The sequence below is a fragment of the Pelobates fuscus genome, chromosome 4 (assembly GCF_036172605.1).
Source record: "Pelobates fuscus isolate aPelFus1 chromosome 4, aPelFus1.pri, whole genome shotgun sequence".
NCBI classification, from domain to species: Eukaryota; Metazoa; Chordata; class Amphibia; order Anura; family Pelobatidae; genus Pelobates; species Pelobates fuscus.
In genome coordinates, this window is record NC_086320.1 from 112,931,088 (window position 1) to 112,956,072 (window position 24,985).

Sequence of the window (24,985 nt, forward strand, 5' to 3'; positions counted from 1 at the left end):
AGTTGTCCAGGCTTTTTAACTCTCAAATGTCCCAAGCCTCTCTGATCCCCTTTTCTATTACCTTATGGTGCCAGAAGATCAGTGCAGTCCAGGTTTTATCAAACCGTTACCTACTGACAAAAAAAAGCAGATGTCTCATTGGCACCCAAGGTCCACCAGCACTGCAGTATCCATCCACACCAAATCTTTAAATACTTCAACATCACCAAGTTTCCGTTGACACAGGCCTACACTATTTTATTTTATTTTTAAGCATATTTGGCAATAAGAAATCACCATTTTGTGAATAAGCCCTCTTAATAATATAGAGTACAGTGAGGCCATCTATAGTCTTTGCTGGACGAGCTCCAGTGAATAGCAGTCTTAGCACAGATCACATTCAGAATGTGATTTCATAGATGACTGGCTAGCAAGCAATGCAAATTTAAGGTGTAAGCAGAAATCAAATATCTTGTTCCAGCAATAATGAAGGACAATGCAGATCTTAAAGGGAGGATTGTGATGACTCAGTATTGAATGGTAATTTAGCTATGGACAGTCACGTAGAGGTTTTCAAAGACATAGCTCTGGAATAACTCCACTCCGGCCACCATTGGAAGGATCTGTTCACATTATCCATCTTGTAACTGTATACCCAATTCTATGAGACACACTACCAGCAGAAAGCATAGAAAATGACAGATGCACAGAAGGATAACTAGTAATAGCCTTCTAGACTGTGCACGGTTAGTGTCGTGAAAAATAGGTGCTGTATGTGCTTTCTATTTATAGAATACGGTCACCAGCAGCCCAGCATGAACAAAGCTCTCATATGACACTGGGCACGGAGAGGAGAACATAAGCCATGTAAATAGGCGTATTTTAACCTATTCACGCTCAAAAGCAATCAGTGCATTAAAACTCAGTATTACGTGTGTAAACAAAAATTAATTTTAAACAAAGAAGAAAAAATAAAAAGAAATAAAGTACTACTGGCCATGCAGCAGCTTTTAATATCCTTATCTGGTGGGCAAAACTCTGTTAGCAAGCCAATGCATGCATCAAATCTGATTTAATTTTTTTTAACAGACTATCAATAACATCACACACCGACTTGAATTTCGTATATCACTGGAAACAAAATGTCACACTGGTTTTAATTGCTATGTGCAACTTGGTAAACCATGTGCAGAAAGAGTGAGAATTAAAAAGCATTTCATCGTGTTTACCCGCTAAACAGTTAACCACAATGTTCTTTTTTTATTATTATTATTATTTTAACCGTTACATTTAAATATAAAAAAAAAAAAAAAAAAAAAAAGTTTAAACTTTAAATTTTCACCATGTGCCAATGTGGTGTCATTTTTGGAATGCTCTTTAATTCATGACAATTGTTTACCAACTAAATCTCCTGGTGCCTGTGAAACAGCAAATGCCAGTTTAACAGCCAGTGTACTTTTGGTTGGTACATGCTTTAGCAAGTTAGATTCAAAGGTTGCCAGGTGTGTCTGTTAACCAGGAATACTTGCAAACAAAAAAGTAAACTATTAATGCAGAACTCTTTTTTAAAAAAAATCAAAAATAAAACAATTTTTAAAAAAACGACGTTCTGAATGATACACTTTTTAAGACTATGTATACAATTATATGGGGTAGTCTAGTGACAATAAATATCCAATGTACTAATAAAATAAACAAGTTCCTGCAAAGCGTTCCTCAGCTGCTTGTTGAGACGGAAACGCTCCAATCAGGAGAGTGTCATTCAGGTCTGTGTGGACTTAAACTATAAACTCCTGTACAGCTGGGATTTATTTGATGAATAGTTCCCATCATCAGATAGGATGATTGCCAATGTATTATAAACTGATAGCAGCCATATTGCAACTGGTAACAGTTTATAAAGATTCCATGTCCCTTACTAGGGTCCACCAAACATTGGAAAAAGGTACAGCACGAGTTTACCAGGCATGCATGGCAGGCTGACAGACACCCTGTGTGGCTAGTCCCGTTTCAGAGCAGCCCAAGCATAGAGAGCAGTCACAGTGTTCTGAGTTTACATCTAACGACACACTCGCATTGCACTGGTTGAGGACATTTCTGTGATGTCTCAGATGTAGGGAAGCCATGTTAAACCTATAACATTTGGGGTGTATATGGATTAGTAAAGCGTGCTATTTTTTTTTTTTTTTTGGTGAATAAAAGTTATATTGGATTTTATAGCAATGTTATGCAGGAAAAAAAAGTGTGCTATGTGTTTGCTGTTGGCAAATCGTGTGCCACACATGCAACTGTGCTATCTTCCATGATGTGCGTTCTGTCTGCCTAATTGTCAGTCCAGGGTGCCAAGTGATTATAGTGCTTATACTGTCTCCCCCCCCCCCCCCCCAAGGAGGAATCACGTCACACTACTTTACAATAGGTTTGCGCAAATGGGTCATGTCTCTAAATATGGCATCTTTCTACCAACTCTGCAAAAAAAATAAAAAAATCTGAATCTGTAGATAAACAAAAAAGAAATTGTAAGGACGCTGAGAACAAGAAAAAACTAAGCAGCTTGCCCTTTAGTTCGTCTTCTCTCGTGTCTAATGTTTCAGCTCACTTGAGCCCTTTAAGAAGAAACCTATACCATTTTAATATCAGACTAATCCCACCACCGGCACATTGCAAAACCAAAATGTCGGCAGGATCCCTATGCATAAGTTATAAAACAACCTCAGATGACCTTTCCGGCTTTCATTTAGCCCCATCAGCGAGGTGCAGCCAATACCTCTATAGGCACATTGAGCCAAGAGGTCCACGTCTAAATGACCCATTTGATTTAAGGAGACCACAGTGCACACTGATACCACATCCTAGAAACCACAGTTTATAAGTGATGCACTGACTACGATACCAGTTGTAACCTCAGTGGTTCAAGTTTCCTGCCTGGTAGGGTTAACACAGCCTTCTATGCTTCCAAGGTCAAATGAAAGTGAACAATTGTGTGTCAGATAACAAAAATATTAACGCTGATTTAGTTCAAACCACAAATAATTCACTAAAGCTCTTTTGTGATTTCCCTTGAGGAGGAAAGTGTGGATGTATGTAGGTATGTATGTCAAAACCAAATACAATTCCCCTCATTAACAATGCTAATGTTAATGAGGGGAAATCTGAGTACGACTTCAATGAGCTAAATGTGGGATTGTTCAACAGAAAGACTAACAGGTGGCCCTAAAGAATCCCCAACTACCAATACCCACAGCCTCTCAGTTATTCACCAACGTTTCAATTGGAAGACAATCAAAGTGAATTTCACATTTTAAGATAAAACGAAGAAAAAGAAGAAATGTATTTAAAATCAGTTTTGTTTTCAGTTCAGCCATTCAGGTCTAAAATTTGAAATTCACTTTGAACGCCTAACAAATCAAACTTTGATGAAAAACCATGTCGGTCAACAGGAGGTTTAAGAAATCAGAGAAGGTAAATGTTAAAAATGAGTACATTCATAGTGGGATACATTGCCTATTTACCAAAAACATGTCTCACTATGTACCCACTCCAAATTTATGTTTAAAGGGTTATTTAAACCACCATGACCACTTCAGTAATTTGAAGTGGACATGGTGGTAGGAGGCTGGATGTGCAGCATTTCTGCTTGAAACGCTGGACATCCAGAGTTATAATCATTTTTGTGCCGGTGGCTAGTTACACCACCAGCACGCGTGACTTTGGCTGCAACAAATATCAATGCTGTGCAAAAACTGATGATGACAGTGTGCAGGTGAAGCTTGCTCTCCCCTCCCTCCCACGTCCCTCTATAGCTTACATTTTTTTTTTTTTTTTTTTATCCCTTCCTCCCCGTGCTGGTTCAGGGCAGGCACGTGCTTTGAGCCAGCAAAACGAATCAATCAAATGCTTTTTTTATGAGAAGCATTTGATTGGACCATGCAAGCCCCACAGTGACATAAAAAGAGGTGCACAGAGCAGCACAGGGAGCTGCACTCAGTGCTGGACTTTCATGGATTTTTTCCCCTCTGATTTTAAAGGGAAAGTTGTGCTGACTGCTGTGGCTGACATTACGATTAGCAATCTGCAATCCTCTGTTAACTCCTCAAAAATAATCCATGATCCATCTAGAAAGGTTTCAATTGATAATTACTGGAAAGATGGCTGACCTTGTCGTTCCAGATGTCTATAAAAATACATTTCCCAGCCTAAAAGCTATGAGCTATGAGCTATGCAAACACAATATGGAATTCTCCAACATCATGCTATGTGTATGAGTAAACTGCCATAAGTCTGCAATACAATATGTGATCAATATTTTCCTCCCCTCCTCTACATACTCACACACAAACACAACTTTTCCCCTTCACACAGCCCTGGTTCGTTTTGAGAACTGTCCCTCTAAATATCATATGAACACAATCACGTTTAATTTCTTCCATGCGCCATTGGACTTTCTTTTTAAATAAATGCTTGTGCGTTCTCATCTTAGGTTACGCTACATTTTTAAAGAGACAGCTGTTTCAGTCTGATGAGCTGCATTCCTCGTGGACTGTGATGTAACACAGAGAGGGTCTCTTGAGGATATGATAATAAAGCGGCTGCCAAACAGGCTTACCACGGAGTGACCTAGGACTAAGGCCTATAGGTCAAGAAAACGGCACATCATTTCTTTAAATTGTATAAGTTAAATATGACACCAGAACTTGCCACAGCATATTGTGATCACTGAAATGAAGAAGGAAAAAAAAAAAAAAGAACAATTTCTCCACTGTTATTCTACCCTCCCCCTCAATTGCTACCTTGAAAGTGGATTCCATTTTAAAGGTAAAGTTAATGATTAAATAGCTATATAAGAAAATGCTTCATTTTCCATCATCTACGAAATAGTTATATAGCTGGTCAGTTCCACATAAATCTGACAAAGTGTACACATGCCAAATATTGCAGATTCAAATCCTATAAAAAGGCTAAATGAGATATTAGTAATAATAATGAAAAACCTAAAGCAATGGGAAGAATAGAACATGACTGACTCCAGTGCAGACAAATAGGATTGCAGATATAATGCATTACTATTCAAAGCACTCTTCGCTTCTGTCGGATCAAGTAATCAGCCTGTACAATTTGTTGTGGAAGCACAGACTTATTTGTTTCGTATCTGTACAGACGCAGACTTTCTCTGCACTGTTCTAACTATAGTGACGGTCACATCAGGATTTGGTTGTAAGAGCGCACGCTCTGTGAAAATAGGGGTAATAGAAGTGCAAACATCAGAGACCGCTTTATTTGGCAGTGCTAAAAATAGCTGTACAAATGGCAGAGCGGAGTTGGGGCTCGGCAGGATGAACAATCAATAAGCAGAAAGCATGATAAGAGCTCTCAGAGCTCTTGGATCGACAATCGACAGCTGAGAGACTATTTTTTGCTATGGTTGACTAAATATGGTCAGGGAAGAGAGAGGCTCTAGGGGGAACGTTTGCCTGGGATTGCATGTTTCAAATGCTTAGCTGCCTATAAAGCTGAAACAGTTTAGCTTGTGCCCTTTGAGTGGGGGATTTGCCTGTCTGTACAGTGTGCATGTGGGAGTCTTGACCTCGCAAGCAGGCTTCAATGACCTCTGAGGAAAAAAGTCGTAGCTTAAACACAGATGTGTGCCTACAGTTCAATCTGGAAACTTCAACAAAAGGAAAACCCTGTAACAAAAGAATGCATTGTTACACAAGGAGGCTTTTTAATCCAACTTTCTACTCCCTAGTGCACTGCTTTTACAATTTGTGTTACATTGTTCTCCTCAACCTGAGCATGGAATAGGTTCACTAAAGAAACTTTCTGGGTCATGGTGAAGCACTTACGGCTGGACCCAGAGAATGCTAACAGCACTCAAGCAGGTGCAGCGAATGTCTCAGCTCAGACAAATACTTGCATGCTAAGCTGGTGAAGGACAGAAGGTGAGTGTCACTGTGTGTTTGCCCTTACTGCTCCCCCCCTACTTCTGTCCTCTTCAATGCAATGTGGTAATGAAGCAGCATAGAGACAATGCCTAGCGTCAGACAACTTTTCACACGTGCCTCTACTAAAACGCATTAAAAAAAAAGCTCAGACACTAACAATAGACAGACTAAAATGCCAGAAGCTATGTTTTCTGATTAACCGTTAACGTGCCAGGAAGGCCAGACGACAAAAAAACAAGACAATGTAGGCCTATGTGGCAATGGCAGGGTTACCAACGAGACAGCCACACTGTATGCCTAATTATTAACATCTATAGTACAGACATGCAGATCTGCAAGAGCTTAATTAATATAACATCATTCTAAATAAAACTATTTAATTTGCAAACCGGACATTCTGAGCAATGTTTTTCTTCCCTTTCCCCTGCCTCCAATTAACAAAAAAATATTAATAATAATAATATGTTAACATTCATTTTGAGAAATATTGCTGCACCACGAATGCCTGCGAATTGTTATATGATTATGCAAGTTCTTTGTGTGTGTGTGTGTGTGTGTGCAGGCTGTCAGCAGCGTAGTGTAGCATGGCTGTGTAGTTTGCTAACTATTTAAATCCTGACAGTGTATGCCGTAATAGTAATGCTGCAATGCTGTTTTTCCTTGTATTACTGTGCTATATCACCAGCTACTCTCTGATTTGCTCCCTATCAGCTGCATGCACTAGCTTTGTCAGGCGCTGCAGGAATCTTACTTTGGCTCATGTATCCTTTTTTGTCGGGACACCTGACCGATAGTACGTTTAACTACGAGAGCTCGCTAGAATGATCTCTGCCTTTCAAAAGCCCACATTGTATGAAATACAGATGGAGTTAGAGGCTCACCAGCAGCGTGACATCATTCCAGTTATTTCAGTGTCTGGGAGAGATTACAAGAGGCAAGCAGGAGACTAGGTAAGCATGGCAAAATACAAAACAATTGCAGTCATCGATTTAAAGGGCAGCAGGGGGTGTTGTAAAGAATGCTGACTAGTATAAGAGAGCAGGTGGAGGTAAGTCACAAGGCTACTATATATATATTTATATATAAATAAAACTTTTATATATAAATTGACACTGCATATTCGCATGTGATGCTTTGGCCTGCTAATAGAGAACATTTTTTATTGCCGTCACACATGGTGTAATTAGGAATACATTTGCACGAGTTTGCTGAAAAAAACGCCACAGCGGGGTGAGGTGGGGTCACATAATGAAATTAGAAATAAAGGGGGGTTAAAACAGGTTCTTGTTTTTACTGCTGGTCTGTTTAAACCTTTGAGTGCCAAAGGGATAAATTACGGAGTGCTTTACACTGACATAACTATGTTCCGGCACGCAAAGGATTAAAATATAAAATTGATCATTTTCAACTCTGATATATGGAATATGGTTTTACTTGTTTTTTTTTTGTTGTTGTTTTTTTTTGTTTGTTTATTATCTATCTTTTGGGAAACGCAAACTTTCAAATTCCCAATTAGTGCAATTCATAGAATTGGAAAGCCTGCCATTACATTGTGATGCAGGCCTCTCCTTAGTGGGGCTCTCACAGCAATGCAGTCTTGTCTGGCAAACTGTTAAAATAGCAAATATAAGGTTTATGTGGGTTTTTTAAAAATAATAATTATATGTGACACTATGACGTTTTCTTTGCAGCATCGTCTTGCTTACAGTGTATAACGTGCCTGCATAGAGTACATACTTCTTTATGTACCCATATGAACATAACAATGCTATGGAATGTAAAGAAGTATGTATTTTTGTCAGGTGTGGACCACCGCTCACAGAACAACTGCTCGAAGACAGCATTGCTTACTGCTGGTATTAAGTTTGACTGTGTTCTCTCTCCTACCACTTTCCCTGATTGACTTTGCATTGTATCTAATTTACAAAGGAAAGTATAAGCTTTTTTTTTTTTTTTTTTGGCTACAAGCTCTCACCTAGTAAGTGACTTTTGTGATATGTATCGATAGGCTAGAATGATATTTTATAATATACATGTAATTATTTAACACAATATCCATAGTGAATACCGAGACATTATTCTGCTGATTTAATAGTATATGGATACAGATAAACCTGCCACTTAAAATATATGTTTAACAAACAAAGCCCACAGAGGTTACCAATAAAAAGTGGTAAGATTTTTTTTTAAAACATTTTTTTTTTTAAAGTTTTAATGTTGTTTTTGTCAGTATGTGTGCAGTCCAATTATTGATATATTAACAGAACGGAAACATACAGTCTCACTGCATTGTGTTAGATCAAACTGAAAGTTCTGTTCACTGATTCTCCCAAGGTCAGGCTTTCAGTTGAACATGCCCCTCCGGCAAGCAAACAGTTAAGAATACCAAACATCAGTATTATAAAACTATAAATGGACATTATGTACCTTTGATGAAATGCAGATGGGTACATCTGACAATGAATTATTCAGCTGAGCTTGCAGGGAAACGAATTAAACTCAAGTTTACCTTAAAAGGGTGGGAATATGGCATTTTCAAATTCCTAGAGCTGATTTGCATGGAAAATTGTAATGGGTAAAAATGTATAATTACATATTGCCTCCTTTAAAGATACACAGGTTTAATCCAGGTGCTTCCATTAAAATAATGGAAAAACGCACTAGATTTAGCAGGTTTGCCAAGCTGTAATTTCCACCCATTTATAAAGATGATGAAGCCTTGTTAGTAGAGTGCATTTTTCTCCTTGAAGTATTAGGATACACATAATGCATGCAATACGTACACAAGCACTTATTGCATCATTAGTAACCACACTAACCAAGGCCTATGCCATCATCTTGAAACATTATATTGCAAAATGGAATGTCCAACTCATTTAATATCGGCAGGACGGCTCACAGCCTCCGATTGTAAAGAAGCGAGATGTTCCATACTGCCATAAGATGTTTGGGGACAAGATTGCAGAGGACACGCAGCAAATCATTGGTCTTTAAGGGGTTAATATTAACAAGGTTCATCTCTTGACATGTAGTAGGTTATTGAGATTCTGACATACTTTTTTTGCCACCCAAGAATATGTTAGGATACCAATTTCATAAGCTATATCCAAAACATTTTTTTACGACTGTTTCCGTTTAATGTTTGAACCATTTCAGTATTAGAATTGTTGCTGTAAATTATTCTGCATCGCATTGGGTCATGGGGGGGGGGGAGGGGCAGTGTTTAATTGAAACACAACAGAGTTAGAATTGATTGGGAGATGCTTTAAAAGCCAACTGCATATCTGTCATTTAATAAATGCGTAAATTTAATGGGCGTTACAGTGTTGCATCTATAATTATAAACTGCATAGATCTAGGTTTATAGCAAGATTTATATAAACACAAACAGTTGGAAGTCAGGCTCTCTAGCCGTAATCATCACTGAGTCACTCTAAATGTCATTTCCATCACGGGATCAGCAGCCCCCCCTTTTAAACCTAGTACAGGCTGAACTCTGAGCATGTGCTGACATGGTCGTAACTCAAACATTTCCAATGCCTGACTGGCATGGGGAACAGATGCTGACATTATCAAATGGTGCAGTGCTTTTTTTCCATGGCCTTTTCTTGCCCTGATATGGCAAATGCACGAAAGTGAATTGCCATCCAAGAGCACACTTGAGCAGCTGGATCTGCAGAACTGTTCACATATAACTTATAAATAGCAACTTGGTTTAATGGCAGCCTTTATCGCTCGATTCAGAAACACAGAGCACCTGCTGTGCTGCTATTGGGGCAATGCATAGTGTAAATAATACATTTACAGTAAAAAGGGGCCTGGGTTGCAAGCTTAGCAAAAGACAAATGTATGTTGGCTGTAGTAGGAAATGCTTTAACCACGAACAGAAAAACAAAAAAAGAAACCGCAGTAAATTAAATCTATTCAGATTTGAGGTTTATCTTGTGCAGGCAGTAAACGATTATTTACAGTACCAAGGTCTCTATCTCCAGACAAATGCATGCATTTTATAAATGAAACGAACAGTGCAATAATGGAAAGTGCATCCATAATCAATAATATTAAAAGCACTTTCTACGCTACTACGGCTGACAAGGCAGAGCTTCCTATGGGTTAACCCTCATAGTCAAATTATAAAGCAGGAGCCCATAGAAGCAACATTTAAAATCACAGACTATGCAATAATTTAAAAACAATATAGACGGATTGTTTAAAAATAAATAGATAAAAAAATCTTAAATTTTTTTGCAATTCCAACACCAATACCATAGCACACAGTAGTTGTTTATTATGTTTCTGAACCAATTTTTCACTATTAAAAAAAATCCTTTTTTTATGGAGGAAGTCTAGTTTGTTATATTTAAGTTTTCCCTGTGTGTTTTATCCACTGAATGCAATCTTGTTTTCTGTATGACTGTTACACACAACGTGTCTTTTTGGCCCTAATGTATATATTGAAATATGCTTCCGTGCTCAGTTTTGACAACTGCTGCAGAAATACACACTCTGCAGCATCCGCGGTCGAGAGAAAACACTTATCTTCAAAGACAAGCTGAGATTTCCGGCTGACTGGCTTCCTCTGGCGCTGCAATGCTTTGCTAAAGCTGGTAAAATGGAACCAAATCACCTCTTCAATGGATTTGGTCCCCTTCAACCAGCTGTAGGATTGCATTGAGGTCGACATCACACAGAGCATCATTGCAACTTCGTAACCGTGAAACGAGATCGAGTTTCTGCAGCAAATAACTCAAAGTGTAATTATATGGGGATGTTCTTTACTTCTCGACTGTAAACCAAACGAGCAATAAACATCGATTTCTGATTTATTGTGACTATTTTATCATTTACTAGTAAGCACAAATAAACAAGGCATGTTCCCTACATTTACACTTACAGAACACCAAGGGGTCTGATAAGAAAACGAGAGAAATCGCAATATATCTTTCCTGGTAAAATATTTTTCTAAATAAACAAATAAATAATAAAATAACCTATAGGTAAAGAGTATTTGTCTTCATTCCATTACAGCAGCACGAATTGATGATATTATACAAACAATTAAAAAGTCTAGAAAGTGGCTATGTTGCACAGTGATACTTTTTGCTAGTGTATGTATAGGGGAAAATTGTGCAGCCATTGCCATGGAAAATGTTGTGCTTGATGAACAGGTTAATTCAATATTAAAATAAATGTTTTTATAGGACTTACTTTTCAAATATGTTGCCATTTATATTGTTATTTCATACAAAATATAACAGAACAAAAAAAGAGTTTTCTTCCTTCTACATATAATTTTATAAACATAATAAGTAAACATAACCAAAATGTCAGGGGTCTGTGGGGAAATTATTTATCCAACTAATTAAAACACTGTAATCTTATGTCATGACTTTTTGGGACAAACTTATCAAATGAACTGTTCTCATGTGAAAGGTGATCATCAAAACAAATACATAGAATTTTTTTTTTTTTTTTTTTTTTTTTTTTAAATACACACACTTTGTGCATTAGGAAAATCTATAATGCTCACTCTTCACCGGTGGGTATTGATCTCTGGATCATGTCTCAAATGGTAAGAACAGTTACTTAATATTCATAAGACCCCATGTAACTGCACATAGTAAACCAGGTCCCTCTTTCACCCTGGCATAAGTACAATAAAGATGTTTTTCCAGAAAGTATTTATTATATACTGCATTGCACCTGAGGCATGCTTTACTGTGTCAGTTGTACATATGAATTGAGAGTTGCAGTGATAATGTCATCACACATTATTTGGGACACTAACAAATGGTTAAGAACCATAGCTTTACACTTTTGCAGGAATTATCTCCTTCACTGGAACGTAAAAAAAATGCATTATACCAGTGTTTATAATATCGAGAATTACAAACTACTGCTCTCACAAGGCCAAAGCACTTGTAATCCAATAATCTCCTCTAAAACAAAATCTAAAATTGTAGCATCACATTAAACGGTCACGCTTTAAAAAGATATAAAGAAACACTTCCCATTTTATTCAGCCCCGATAACTGTCCTACTACAAATAAAGGAGAGGTGAAAGCATGGATAACCAAACCATGCCAGATGATGCAACAGAGAATCTCCATTGATGCACTGACGCTTTACACCTGAAAGGCATCAAAGCAAATGTAGTCAACAGTATCGGGAATTATCCAGCAAAGAGATAGGGCCCATTTTCAGGAGGGGTTGGGAGGGCAGCTGAGAAATAAACCTTTAGAACAATAAGGGTGTCAAATGCTTACAGAGTTAAATAGGCAGCACTGAAGTATACAATCGGGCACTCAATTATTACATGTGATGGAAATATGGGGTGAATGGGAGAACTTGGCCGCTGAAGAGCTATAAAATATCACAATAAAATTGGAATTGTAGATTTAAAGTTACTATTTCTTCTAACGTATGCACTTTAGCAACAAATAAAATGTGTTTATCCCTGAAGTATAAATATAAATAGATAGATAGATAGATAGATACAGATATATAACACCATCCACTTTAGAAGCCAAACCAAAGTAAGTAATTTGCCATCAAAATGAGGACCAGTCGTAAGAGGCCAGACTATTCTCACAGTAAATATCAGCTGAATGAATACATAATGCAGAGTGATAAAACCCTGACTTATCTTTATTGCCCCCGTTTGATATTAATCACCAATGGAGTTTACAGAACAACAGCTTTAAAACTCCAACACGATAAAGAGCTGTTTGGCACACAAATCCAATAAAATGTAACCGAGCTTTAAAACGAAATATGTCAATAGTACACAGAAGCATTCAAAGACAGCATGGAAAGTCATCAAGGAATGAGTCTGCTTTATTCAGACCGTACAAACAGTCTCTCAACAACAGTCACAAACTTTATAACGGTGTATTTACGTTCCTGACACACAGCGGATCCAAACATCATCATATTCTCAACCAGTACAGATATAACTGTATCATATGTGCAGATTAAACAACTAGCTGCAAAATTATTTTGCGAAGCAAAAATAGGGTAGAGTGGGCTAATGTTATAGCAAGTGGGGGGGGGGGGGGGGGGGGGGGAATAAATACATGTAGACATCATTACGATAATAAAATTGTGCTTCAGTCCCCTCCCAACACAATAATGCTATAATTTGGAAAAAGGCAGACACTTAGCGCATGTGCTAAATTCAGTTTCACTAGTGAGATCCATGGACACCGCCCCTTCCTTCCTGAAAATAATTTATCGAGGAAGGGGCTGTATTATCATTTTAAATTTAAAATTTAAGATAAAGCACACTAGTAACACATTTTAACATGCAACACATTTTAATTATACAACCCTGGGCTGCTTCTCATTTCTCTTTAGAATTATTTTAAATGAAGCTATGGACAGGAAGGTCTGTCTGACACAGGCAAGCATTTTAGGAACAATGTCCTACTTGCACCCCTCAACACTATTAAGCTCCAAACTGTATAGCTTTGTGTTATCTATCTAATTTTGCTGTGACTAGAGCAGTTTTGGAGAATTCATCTAAATCAGCTATTTTTGCCTAGATTTTGCCATCCACAACTTAATTCAGAGATTGGTGAATAAACCCTAAATATACCACTATATGACATAGCTGATTTAATAGACCTCATCCTATTCTGTGTGATCCATAGTTAGCAAAGGTTATCATTATATATATTCTTCCTTAGTGCCAGATTTTGTACGTTAATCAGAAGATGAGGGGAGAGGGTATAAACTTGTCTTGGCTAGCACTGTCTTCCTGTCTCAGTACAGCAACCCAGCACCTGGGGAATTACATTGTGACTAAGAATATTTCCTTGCTAGTAAGATCTTAGCATTACACATCAATTCCAAAAAGCCAACTGTTTCACAGAAAAGATGCAATGCATGCACCAGCATACTGCAAGAGATTCAAAGACCCCAGCATTCACTTACTTATTTTAACTACGATAGAGGATATTAAATGTGAGCATTACCTGGGGTTTCCCCGCAATGCAGCATGATGGAGAGCATTAAATCCATTGTTATTTGTGAAAGTAACGTCCGCTCCAGCCTCTAGCAGTACAGCCAATATATCATCTCGTTTTTTGCTTATTGCATCATGAAGAGGAGTATCGCCTTCGGAATCCTACAAAGGGAAAAGGACAATGCTTGTCATATTTCACCCTGAGTATTAGATAATGCCAATCAGTCACTGGCATCATGTTACATGCCTTATCATAGCTTATTAATAAAGAATGTATGCATAGTGCAAAGTAGGAATTGTTTATTAAGTGTCTTTATATTTCACATATTTTAGCAGTATACCAATCACTGTGTCTAAATTATGACAACAACTGCACTTTTTATTTTTTTTTAAACCAGAGACATTATAATAGCATGCCATAACTACTTTTGCATATGTCATACATAGTAGAAAAAATACTAAAGATCACAAACTTTCAGAGTTGCTTTTTTATTATGTGGAAATGATGCCATTGAGGGGTTCTGGAGGCATTATAAACCACATGGCCAAAAGACAAGATTGACATGGATGTCTCCAGAACCCAGAGATGGAATTTTCTCCTTAACAAGTTTCAATGTTCTGTATCTTGTATGTCAGTTGCTTTTTTTTTTTGTTATTACAAGGGTTTTTTTTAAATTTATTTTTTTAATTCTTTATTTTTGCGTGCATGTGACGTTTTGTCAATGCCCCAACAGTAGTGACAAACATACGATTATACAAAGCGTAACATTTAGAGGCATTCGATTATAAAGCACATTTTTAAGTATGATGCGATTAATTGTCGAGGTTATATTTAGGTTATTCTGGTGACAGTATATGTAGTGTAGGCATAGTATACTTGTCAGTTAAACAGGTTAGTGTGGTTTGGCTAATTAGCTATAGTGTCAGTAAGGTACACATTCATCTATCTTATACTCTTGTGTCTAAGTGGTTAATTAGACTTTTATGGCTTTTTTGTTAGACTTTTCAGACAAGTGACATCAGACTACAATTTGCAAGGCAGGTGTGTCTGTGAATAGACTAGCTTCTTAAACATCGAGTCCTGCATGCATTGAGAACATAGAGATCATACAGCTGTAGTCTAAAGGATTAGCCCATGTTCAGTGTGTGAGATAGAGATAACATCCGAGAGTCCTATGTAGTATTAAACAGTTAAGTGTAGAATGGAGCTGCAGTAAGTCTAAACCTATGTCAGGGAGAGACAGTGTGATATATGAGAAGAGTGACAGCAGGTCATGGAAAGTAAAGGCACACAGATTTTGCTGGAGAGATGCTATTATTTACGCTGAATGTTTAAGATTAATTGTCTGCTGGGTCATCGCTCTGTGTCTGTCCGTTGCTCGTAAGCGTTAATCTCCTCACCCCTGCATCTGTTGTGCGGGCTGTGTATTAATTGTCCAGCTGGGTGTGTAGCTGACTGAGAGTAAGCCAGGAAGGCACAGTCCATAGCTGAAACGATGATAGCATGCTCGTGTGTATATGTCAGCATGCAGTGAGTGAAGCATGTGTGATGATTCTGTGTGGGGTCGTTCCCATGGCAGCTGCTGTCCTCTAGCCGCTGTAGTTCCACTGGTATGTGGTGCCGTGAGGGTGCTGTGAGATGGGGCGATGTTGTGTGCGCGGCTCCATATTCCTTCATCGCTCTCCATCTCCCTCTCTAACCAAAATCAGCTGTGAGTTTGCAGATTGTTGCTTCTCCTCTAGCTTCCGCCAGAATGCCTCCTCGGTTGCCTGAGGCGGTAAGATTCAGGCTGCAGCGTGTGCTTGTGCGGGGCTTCAGGCTCTGCATCTGCGCACATGGCCTCCGCCATCTTGGATCTAGGCCTGGGGTGTGCACGGTGGTGTCTCCGAGTGCAGCTTTAGGGTGAGGACCGGGATCACCGGGGGGGGGGGGGGAAATCGGGACCGGGTCTGCAGATGGTATCTGTGCTCGTCGGGCTCCAGTGGGCAGGATAGTGGTGCAGCGGCCGTCCATTCCACTCACCGCCAGGTAAGGTCTCGCCTGTTGCCGCAGGGACCTCTCCCCTGAGGGACTAAAACTCCAAGAGCAAGCCTCTCCTCAGCTCTGGTAGCCCGTAGACATCTGGGGTCGCAGTTGTGTGCTATTCACTCCCTCCAAAAGCACGGTTTACAGGCTTAAAAGGTCATATTTAGCAGGAGCTGATCTGTCCTGCGACCGCTCAGCTCGGTGGCCCGGCCCCGCCCCCCATTACAAGGGTATTTTAAGCACTGTTAGTAGTTACTCGCGCGCTGCAGCTGTTGTGATGCCAGAAATTCCCTTGTACTATCACACTGTTTAGAGTAAACCATTTTAAACTGGTCACTAAACCAAATATTATTATTATTTTCTTATTTATATAGTGCCAGCAAATTCCGTAGTGCTGTACAATGGGTGGACAAACAGACATGTAATTGTAACCAGACAAATGAATGCACAGGAACAGAGGGGTTGAGGGCCCTGCTCAATGAACTTACATGCTAGAGGGAGTGGGTTATAGTGACACAAAGGGTATAAGTAGGGGTAATGAAATAGGTTGCTAGAAAAGTATTTACTGAGAACTTTGGTTATTTTTGACAGTTGCAGGAGAGGAGACATGGGGGGGAGGGGGGAGAGGAGACATGGGGGGAGGGGGGGGAGGAAAACCTTCTAACAGTTTAAATTCGTCTAAGGCAAAGGAAAGGCTTTTTTACTGTAAGAACAATCAGGATGTGGAATTCTCTGCCTGAAGAAGTGGTTTTATCAGAGTCCATACAGATGTTCAAACAGCTACTAGATGCATACTTGCAAAAACAGAATATTCAAGGATATAATCTTTCAATGTAGGGTAATAACTGCTTGATCCAAGGATAAATCTGACTGCCATTCTGGGGTCAAGAAGGAATTTTTTTCCTAGCTTGTTGCAAAATAGGAAGTGCTTCAAACTGGGTTTTTTTGCCTTCTTTTGGATCAACAGCAAAAAACATGTGAGGAAGGCTGAACTTGATGGACGCAAGTCTCTTTTCAGCTATGTAACTATGTAAAATTATATGCTTTCCTGAAAAAGTGTGTTTTCAAGGATTTTTTGAAGGAGTGGAGACTGGGAGAAAGTCTAACGGAGAAGGGAAGGGCATCAGATGTGGGAGTACAGACAGAGGATAGCCATAGGTCTTCGGCAGAACGCAGGGGCCTCGACAGGACACACTTGTGTATTGGGGAGGATAGGTAGGTTGGAGCAGCATTATGTAGGGACTCGTAAGCAAGCACCAGAGTCTTAAATTGAGACCTATATCTAACTGGAAGCCAATGTAGGGACTGACAGAGGGGGAGGCGTGGGCAGACAGGAAAATGAGCCTTGCCGCCGCATTCATTATAGATTGCAGCGGTGCAATCTGGAAACACGTAAGACCACTGAGAAGGGGATTGCAGCAGTCAAGGCAAGAAAGAACAATGGCATGGACCAGCACCTTAGCCGTGTCTGGTGTTAAATAGGGGTGAATGCGAGCTATGTTTTTGAGATGGAAGCGGCAGGATTTGGCAATCGACTGGACATAAGGGGTGAAGGAGAGGTCGGAGTCAACGAAAACACCTAGGCAGCTAGCCTGCGAGGTAGAGGTGATGGTGGCGCCGTTGACTTGGAGGGAGACAGACATGGGAGTAACAACACCTGAGGGAGGAAAGTAGGGATGCACCAAAATTTTGGCTGCCAAATTTTTTTTTTTGTAGTGCATAGTTTAACAGACATGCTTGCATTAACAATTCAAATTATTATATATCACAGTGAAAGATAGTAATGATAACATGAAAAGTCAAGAATACTGCACTTGGGACAGGGGAGGGGGGGGAGAACACTATGGGACGGGGGGGGAGAGAACACTATGGGACCGGGGGGGGAGAGAACACTATGGGACCGGGGGGGGGGGGGAGAGAACACTATGGGACGGGGGGGAGAACACTATGGGACGGGGGGAGAACACTATGGGACAGGAGAGGGGGGGGGAAGAACACTATGGGACAGGAGAGGGGGGGGGAAGAACACTATGGGACAGGAGAGGGGGGGGAAAGAACACTATGGGACAGGGGAGGGGGGAAAGAACACTATGGGACAGGGGAAAGAACACTATGGGACAGGGGAAAGAACACTATGGGACAGGGGAGGGGGGGAAAGAACACTATGGGACAGGGGAGGGGGGGAAAGAACACTATGGGACAGGGGAGGGGGGGAAAGAACACTATGGGACAGGGGAGGGGGGAAAGAACACTATGGGACAGGGGAGGGGGGAAAGAACACTATGGGACAGGGGAGGGGGGAAAGAACACTATGGGACAGGGGAGGGGGGAAAGAACACTATGGGACAGGGGAGGGGGGAAAGAACACTATGGGACAGGGGAGGGGGGAAAGAACACTTTGGGACAGGGGAGGGGGGAAAGAACACTTTGGGACAGGGGAGGGGGGAAAGAACACTATGGGACAGGGGAGGGGGGAAAGAACACTATGGGACAGGGGAGGGGGGAAAGAACACTATGGGACAGGGGAGGGGGGAAAGAACACTATGGGACAGGGGAGGGGGGAAAGAACACTATGGGACAGGGGAGGCGGGAAAGAACACTATGGGACAGGGGAGGGGGGAAAGAACACTATGGGACTGGGAAGGGGGGGAAAGAACACTATGGACTGGGAAGGGGGGAAGAACACTATGGTACAGGTGAGACGGGAAAGAACAATATGGGACAGGGGAGGGGGGAAAGAACACTATGTGACAGGGGAGGGGGGGAAAGAACACTATGTGACAGGGGGAGGGGGGAAAGAACACTATGTGACAGGGGGAGGGGGGAAAGAACACTATGTGACAGGGGGAGGGGGGAAAGAACACTATGTGACAGGGGGAGGGGGGAAAGAACACTATGTGACAGGGGGAGGGGGGAAAGAACACTATGTGACAGGGGGAGGGGGGAAAGAACACTATGGGAGAGGGGAGGGGGGAAAGAACACTATGGGACAGGGGAGGCGGGAAAGAACACTATGAGACAGGGGAGGGGGGAAGAGAAAAACACTATGGGACTGGGGAGGAGGGGGTAAAGAACACAAAAAAGAGGGAGGGATGAGGAACATTAAGCAGGGGAGGACCACTAAAAGAGAAGGGAGAAGGGAAGTTTTTCATATTAGATTAATTCAATTCATCAAAAAGTCTAATATTAATAAAATTTTAGTAAAACACTTTTTAAAAAATCATTTGAAGAAAAAAAAGCCAATTTCGGTTTCGCTTTTCGGCCAAGGGCATCCTGAATTTTCGGTTTCGGCCCAGAATTTTCATTTCGGTGCATCCCTAGAGGAAAGACCAGAAGTTCTGTTTTGGACAGGTTGAGTTTAACCCCTTAAAGACCAAACTTCTGGAATAAAAGGGAATCATGACATGTCACACGTCATGTGTCCTTAAGGGGTTAAGGAAGTGAGCAGCCATCCAGTTGGAAATCGTGGATAGGCAGTCAGAGACACAAGTCAAGATGGGCGGAGGGAGATCAGGAGAGGACAGGTAGATTTGTGTGTGATCTGCATACAAATGATATTGGAAGCCAAAGGAGCTGATGAGTTTACCAAGGGAGGCAGTATAGATGGAGAACGGTAGGGCACCAAGGACAGAAACTTGGGGAACACCAACAGAGAGAGTTTGGGGAGAAGAGGCAGAGCCAGAGAAAGAAACACTGAAAAAGCGCTGGGAAAGGTAGAAGGAGCACCAGGAGAGAACTGTATCTCGTAGACTGAGATTACGGAGAATAAGAAGAAGCTGTTTATGATCAACAGTGTCAATGGCAGCAGAAAGATCAAGGAGAATTAAGATAGAGTAATGGCCACGAGATTTAGCAGCGATTAAATTGTTGGATACTTTGGTCACAGCTGTTTCAACAGAGTGACGAGCACGGATCCAGACTGAACCGGGTCAAGCAGAGAGTTGGATTCGAGGAAGTCTGTCAATTTCGCATACACAATTCTCTCAAGGATTTTGGAGGCAAACGGCCGTAGCAATATAGAGGGGGAGTTTGATGGGGAGTTGGGGGTCAACGTTGGGCTTTTTCAGAATCGACGTTATAGTTGCATACTTGAAGGGTGAAGGAAATGTGCTGGAGGAAAGGAAAGTATATCTATCGTTGAGTGGAATTCATTGGTTGACAGAAAAACCTGATGTTACCTGATGTAACAGAAGGGAAACTCCTTCTTTAGTGATAGCTTTGAAGAGAGGCCAGACGACAGGCATGCAGGTGAACCCAGGTAAGCATTAAACTATTTGAAAATAATTAGATTTCTAACAGTAACTCCAGGCTTCATAACCACTAAAGAGTGCTGTTGTGGTCATGGTGCTTAAAGGGATTCTCCAGTGCCAGGAAAACATATTTGTTTTCCTGGCACCTCAGGACCCTCTAGTTCCCCCTCTACCTCCCACACCCCATCCCAAGTTGCTGAAGGGGTTAAAACCCCTTTAGTGACTTACCGGAGTCCAGCGCCAATGTCCCTCGGCGCTGGTTCAGGCTCCGCACCCACCAACATCAGCCGGCGGGGGAGAACTAATGCGCATGCGCGGCAATGGCCGCGCACGCGCATTAGACCTCCCCATAGGAAAGCATTATACAATGCTTTCCCATGGGGAGTTCGACGACGCTAGAAGTCCTCACATAGTGTGAGGACGTCCAGCGTCGTTTTAAAACACTTTTCAGCTTCTATGAACACGGAAGTCCCTCTAGTGGCTGTCTGATAGACAGCCACTAGAGGAGGAGTTAACCCTGCAAGGTAAATATTGCAGTTTATGAAAACTGCAATAATTACACATGCAGGGTTAAGGGTAGTTGGAGTTGGCACCAGACCAATCCAATGGGCAGAAGTGGTCTGGGTGCCTGGAGTCTCCCTTTAAAAGTTGTTTAAGTTTTGTTTTGTTTTTTTCAAAGCAGTTTAAACACCATACTACAAAACAAAGTTTTTGCTTTTGATGCACTGGTTTCCTATTGTCTAAAATATTTCCAGGTAAAGGATACTAAGTGTATTAAGATTGCACAATACTAGGCAGCTGGCTTTAATGTTCTGGCTGATCAGTATAGAAATACACATCTCTTTTTCCTGAACTGGGTGCCTCCATCTTAGGTTCTTTGTCATTGTTATAAACATAGAGAATGCATACAAGAGAAGAGGAAAAATGACAATGTTTCTGCATATCCTCTCTATTTAAGAAATTTAAATAATTAGAAAATAATAATTACAGTAAATAAAAAAAAATAAAAAATACCTCTCACACAAGCATCTCATTAAAAATGTTTAAAAGCTTCATGGTGATTTTTTAAGGTTTTACTTTGTGTTTTGTTATTATTATTATTATTATTATTATTAATATTAATAATAAAATTGCCACTTATATAGTGCCAACAGATTTCGTAGCGCTTTACAATATTATGAGATTTAACTATAAATACGACAATTACTATAAATAGAACAATTACAAGAAAACTTACAGGAACAATAGGTTGAAGAGGACCCTGCTCAAACGAGCTTACATTCTATAAGAGGTGGGGTATAAAACACATTAGGACAGGAAATGTCAATCAAATAAGGTGGGAGTGAAGCAGAGCTGGCGGAGAGAGTAAAGTGCTGCTCTTTGGGAGAGAGCAAGAGACAGGTATGTAGGGTAGAGGTTACTCTGGGAGGCCATAAGCTTTTCTTCTTAAACGATTGAAGACTAGGGGAGAGTCTGATGGCGGTAGGCAGGCTATTCCATAGGAAGGGAGCCGCCTGCGAGAAGTCCTGCAAGCGTGAGTTGGTCATAAGGTCACGGGCCGAGCGGAGAGACCGAGAAGGGGCATACCTATGGATCTGTGAAGAGATATAAAAGGGGCTAGGATTGTTCAGTGCTTTATAGGTATTGGTTAGCACTTTTAATTGACTTCTATAGGATACAGGAAGCCAATGCAAGGATTGACAGAGGGGTGAGGTGTGAGAGGAGCGACTACAGAGGAAAATCAGTCTGGCGGCAGCATTCATTACAGACTGTAGCAGGGCAATACGGTTTTTGTTATCTGCTGCTGCCCTGAAATTCTGGGTGACATACTCCTCGTGTGTGGCCAGTGAGATACATACATTTTGTAGTCCATTATGCATTGAAATAATTACCTGTGAACCAAGATTCATAGCACATGCTGTGATCCCTTGTATCGCAGGGATTCAACATGCTCATGAATATGGATTTTACGTATGTAAAATGCCCAGTTTATCAATGCATGTGAGGATCTTATATGTGGCCACAAAGTGAGGTCAGGAGCATAAAACCAGAAACACAAATTCAAACTTCATATTTAAGCTCAGCAAAAGTTTCCGCTCCAGGCACAAAAAGTCACTAATCCAGTACAATGCTTTTATTCATAAGATTGAAAGCACCATAACCACTACAGTGTGCTATAGTGGTTTTGTTGCTTTTATCAGAGAAAAGGCAGTGTTTATATTGCTGCCTATGGACAGCTCCAGTGGCAGTCACTTAGATGGCAACTAGAGGTGGTTCCTGGGTCAGTGCTGCATGTTTTTCAGTGTCTCCACGCTCTGCATGGAGACGCTAAACTTGGCTCATAGAGATGCATTCACTCAATGCATCTCTAGGAGGAGATGTTCAATGGCCATCGCAGTGTTTGGCTCCACCCTCCCACCCTGCCTCCTTAGCTGAGATCATCAGAATTGACAATCTCAGCCAATGTAATGTTTTCCCATAGATAGTCAATTCTGATGATCTCGGCCAAGAAGGCAGATCGGGATAGAGCGGACGCTGGTGGACCCACGCAGCAATGGAATAAAGGTACGTTTATTACCTTTTTAAGGGGGGCAAAGATGGACCAGCCACCTAAATGATGTTTGTAACACTGTAGTGTCAGAAATATACGTCTGGCTTGGTGAGACATCCCTGCAGAAGCTGTACAGCCTGGAAATATGCAGCAAATGCAGGAACTTATCTTATTTTTTGTTACTATTTTACATACTATTGAGAAGGATTAAAAACAGATGAGTCAACTCCAGCTTGGATTATGTCTTTAACCCCTTAAGGACCAAACTTAAATAAAAGGGAATCATGACATGTCACACGTGTCATGTGTCCTTACGGGGTTAAGGAAGAAAATATTTGGAGAATATTTTTTGACAAAAGCCAAAAATGCCCCCAGGCCATTTGTGTTAATTTAGCTTATTGCTGTGGTGCCAAGAGACTTTAGCTGTAGTGCTCCAGTTTTTGTCAATTTGCAAGTGGTCTGACAAAAGCAGCAGCAAATATATACCTCCACCGCCAGCATTCACAGCCGGTCATTGTGGAAGTTACAGTATCCTTTGATGATGGATAATTATTTAAATATATTTTAAGGAACCAGGTCACAAGGACACGCATGTACTATTAATGAAATGGGGGATGAAGTTAGAGCTTGGAAAGATTTGGGAAGAAAACTGGTGCAGGAATTAAGGATGTGGTTTTTTTTTGGAGAACTTGAATGACTCTCCAATGTCAACAACATTGACCCTATGGTACTGTTGAAAGCTGTTCACAACGGTAATACAATTTGTGGGATACTATACTGCACAAAATGAGGCTCAGCTCAGCTCAGCATATCAGTCTGTCAAAATTCCAATTAGGACAGCTAAACGTTAGAGCCTAAAATAGTCAGGCCTTAAAAGTTACTTGCTACTGCAAGTCTGAAGGTTCCATCAGACAATTGCCAGAGGTGAATTCCTAGTAGCCAGAAATACATTTTCACTGGTTATGGGCAAAGTAAAATGTTGAGCCCTGCTTAAATCACAAAAAAAAAACACACAAAAAAAAAAAAAAACACAACAACCTGACAAATCTGCACAGCAAGGGCATAAACAAATGAAAGATGAGAGAAAAATAAAAGTTACTAGGGTTCGTTCTAGGTAATGGTCACCATTTATTTACATAGCATATATCGCTATATCTCTAGATAGATACACACTCATATTGGAAAACCCAAAAACAAATTTTACAAATCCACGATCCGGTTAGGGTTAAACTGAATCCTCATAATTGGACACAGCCTTAAAATGAAATAATAAAACTATTTACTGTGGCTTTTAACATCAGGTGGCTGTTGGCAAACTACATCAAACAGCCAGCCTGGAAGCAATATATTTGCTCTGTTTCAGTTTCAATAATCACAGTTCTTGTGTAAAATATTCTGGCAAATGATAAAGAGCAGAAGAATCCTGCACATCTGCACTGTCTTGTCTCTGTGATGTGTAGTTTTACACCATTATTATACAAGCCAGATTTCATAAATGTCGACAGTAAACTGCTGTGTTCCATCAGCCTCTGTGTCCATGTGGCTGTGTAGTCAAACAGTATCTTACAAAAACTTCGCAATTAATCTCTCTGAAAACGCAGATCATTACATAGTAGAAAACAAATGGAAGGGGAAAAAAACCTCACATACTAGCTTAACCACGTATAGAGTTGTTCAAAGATTTTACCAAACAATACTGCTATTCATCATGTATATGTAATAAAAAGTTCAGACATCCAGCCTGCCGACAATCTGACTATGAGGTTCAATCTATCTGAAATGCCACTCTTGGTACAAATTAGTAACAGCAAACTGTAGGCCACACACGCTAGATCACGTATAGGTGTGTGTTATACAAACAATTCACAGAATAATTAAGAGTCAAGTAAGAGACAAAGATTGCTACAGGAGGGTAAATTACTGGGTAAACAAATGTCCTTCATTAAAAGAAAGGGGTTCACATGGCTTTTGTAAATGACTAAACCAGTGAGCGTTCACACAGTTAACATAGAGAACACCTGTTCACAGTACTCAAAGTACGTAAAGTGGGCATTCAACTTTTACTTAACAAGTGAATAGAAATGTCTTGAGTTTCAAAAGTGCAATGCTGAGACTCGGTATATCACATTCTGCTTGCTCAAACATTTCACTTACATTATATGATGGGTGTAGCAAGATTTCTTGATGGATGTTCAATACTGTTGCTTTTGAGTTCTATACTGAACCAGATATTGAAGCTATACAGAAAACTCAATTAATCAAAGGTTTACC

General features: G+C 40.4%; 1 protein-coding gene across 3 annotated transcripts in view; it reads right to left on the reverse strand.

The window, feature by feature from the left end:
* Positions 1 to 24,985, reverse strand: part of MIB1 (MIB E3 ubiquitin protein ligase 1) — a 79,266-nt gene that overhangs the window by 18,610 nt on the left and 35,671 nt on the right. For all 3 annotated transcript variants that reach the window (XM_063451486.1, XM_063451485.1, XM_063451487.1), the window contains exon 12: positions 13,898 to 14,049. In XM_063451486.1, coding sequence (XP_063307556.1) covers positions 13,898 to 14,049 — 152 coding nt within the window. The remainder of the gene's footprint in view (positions 1 to 13,897; positions 14,050 to 24,985) is intronic.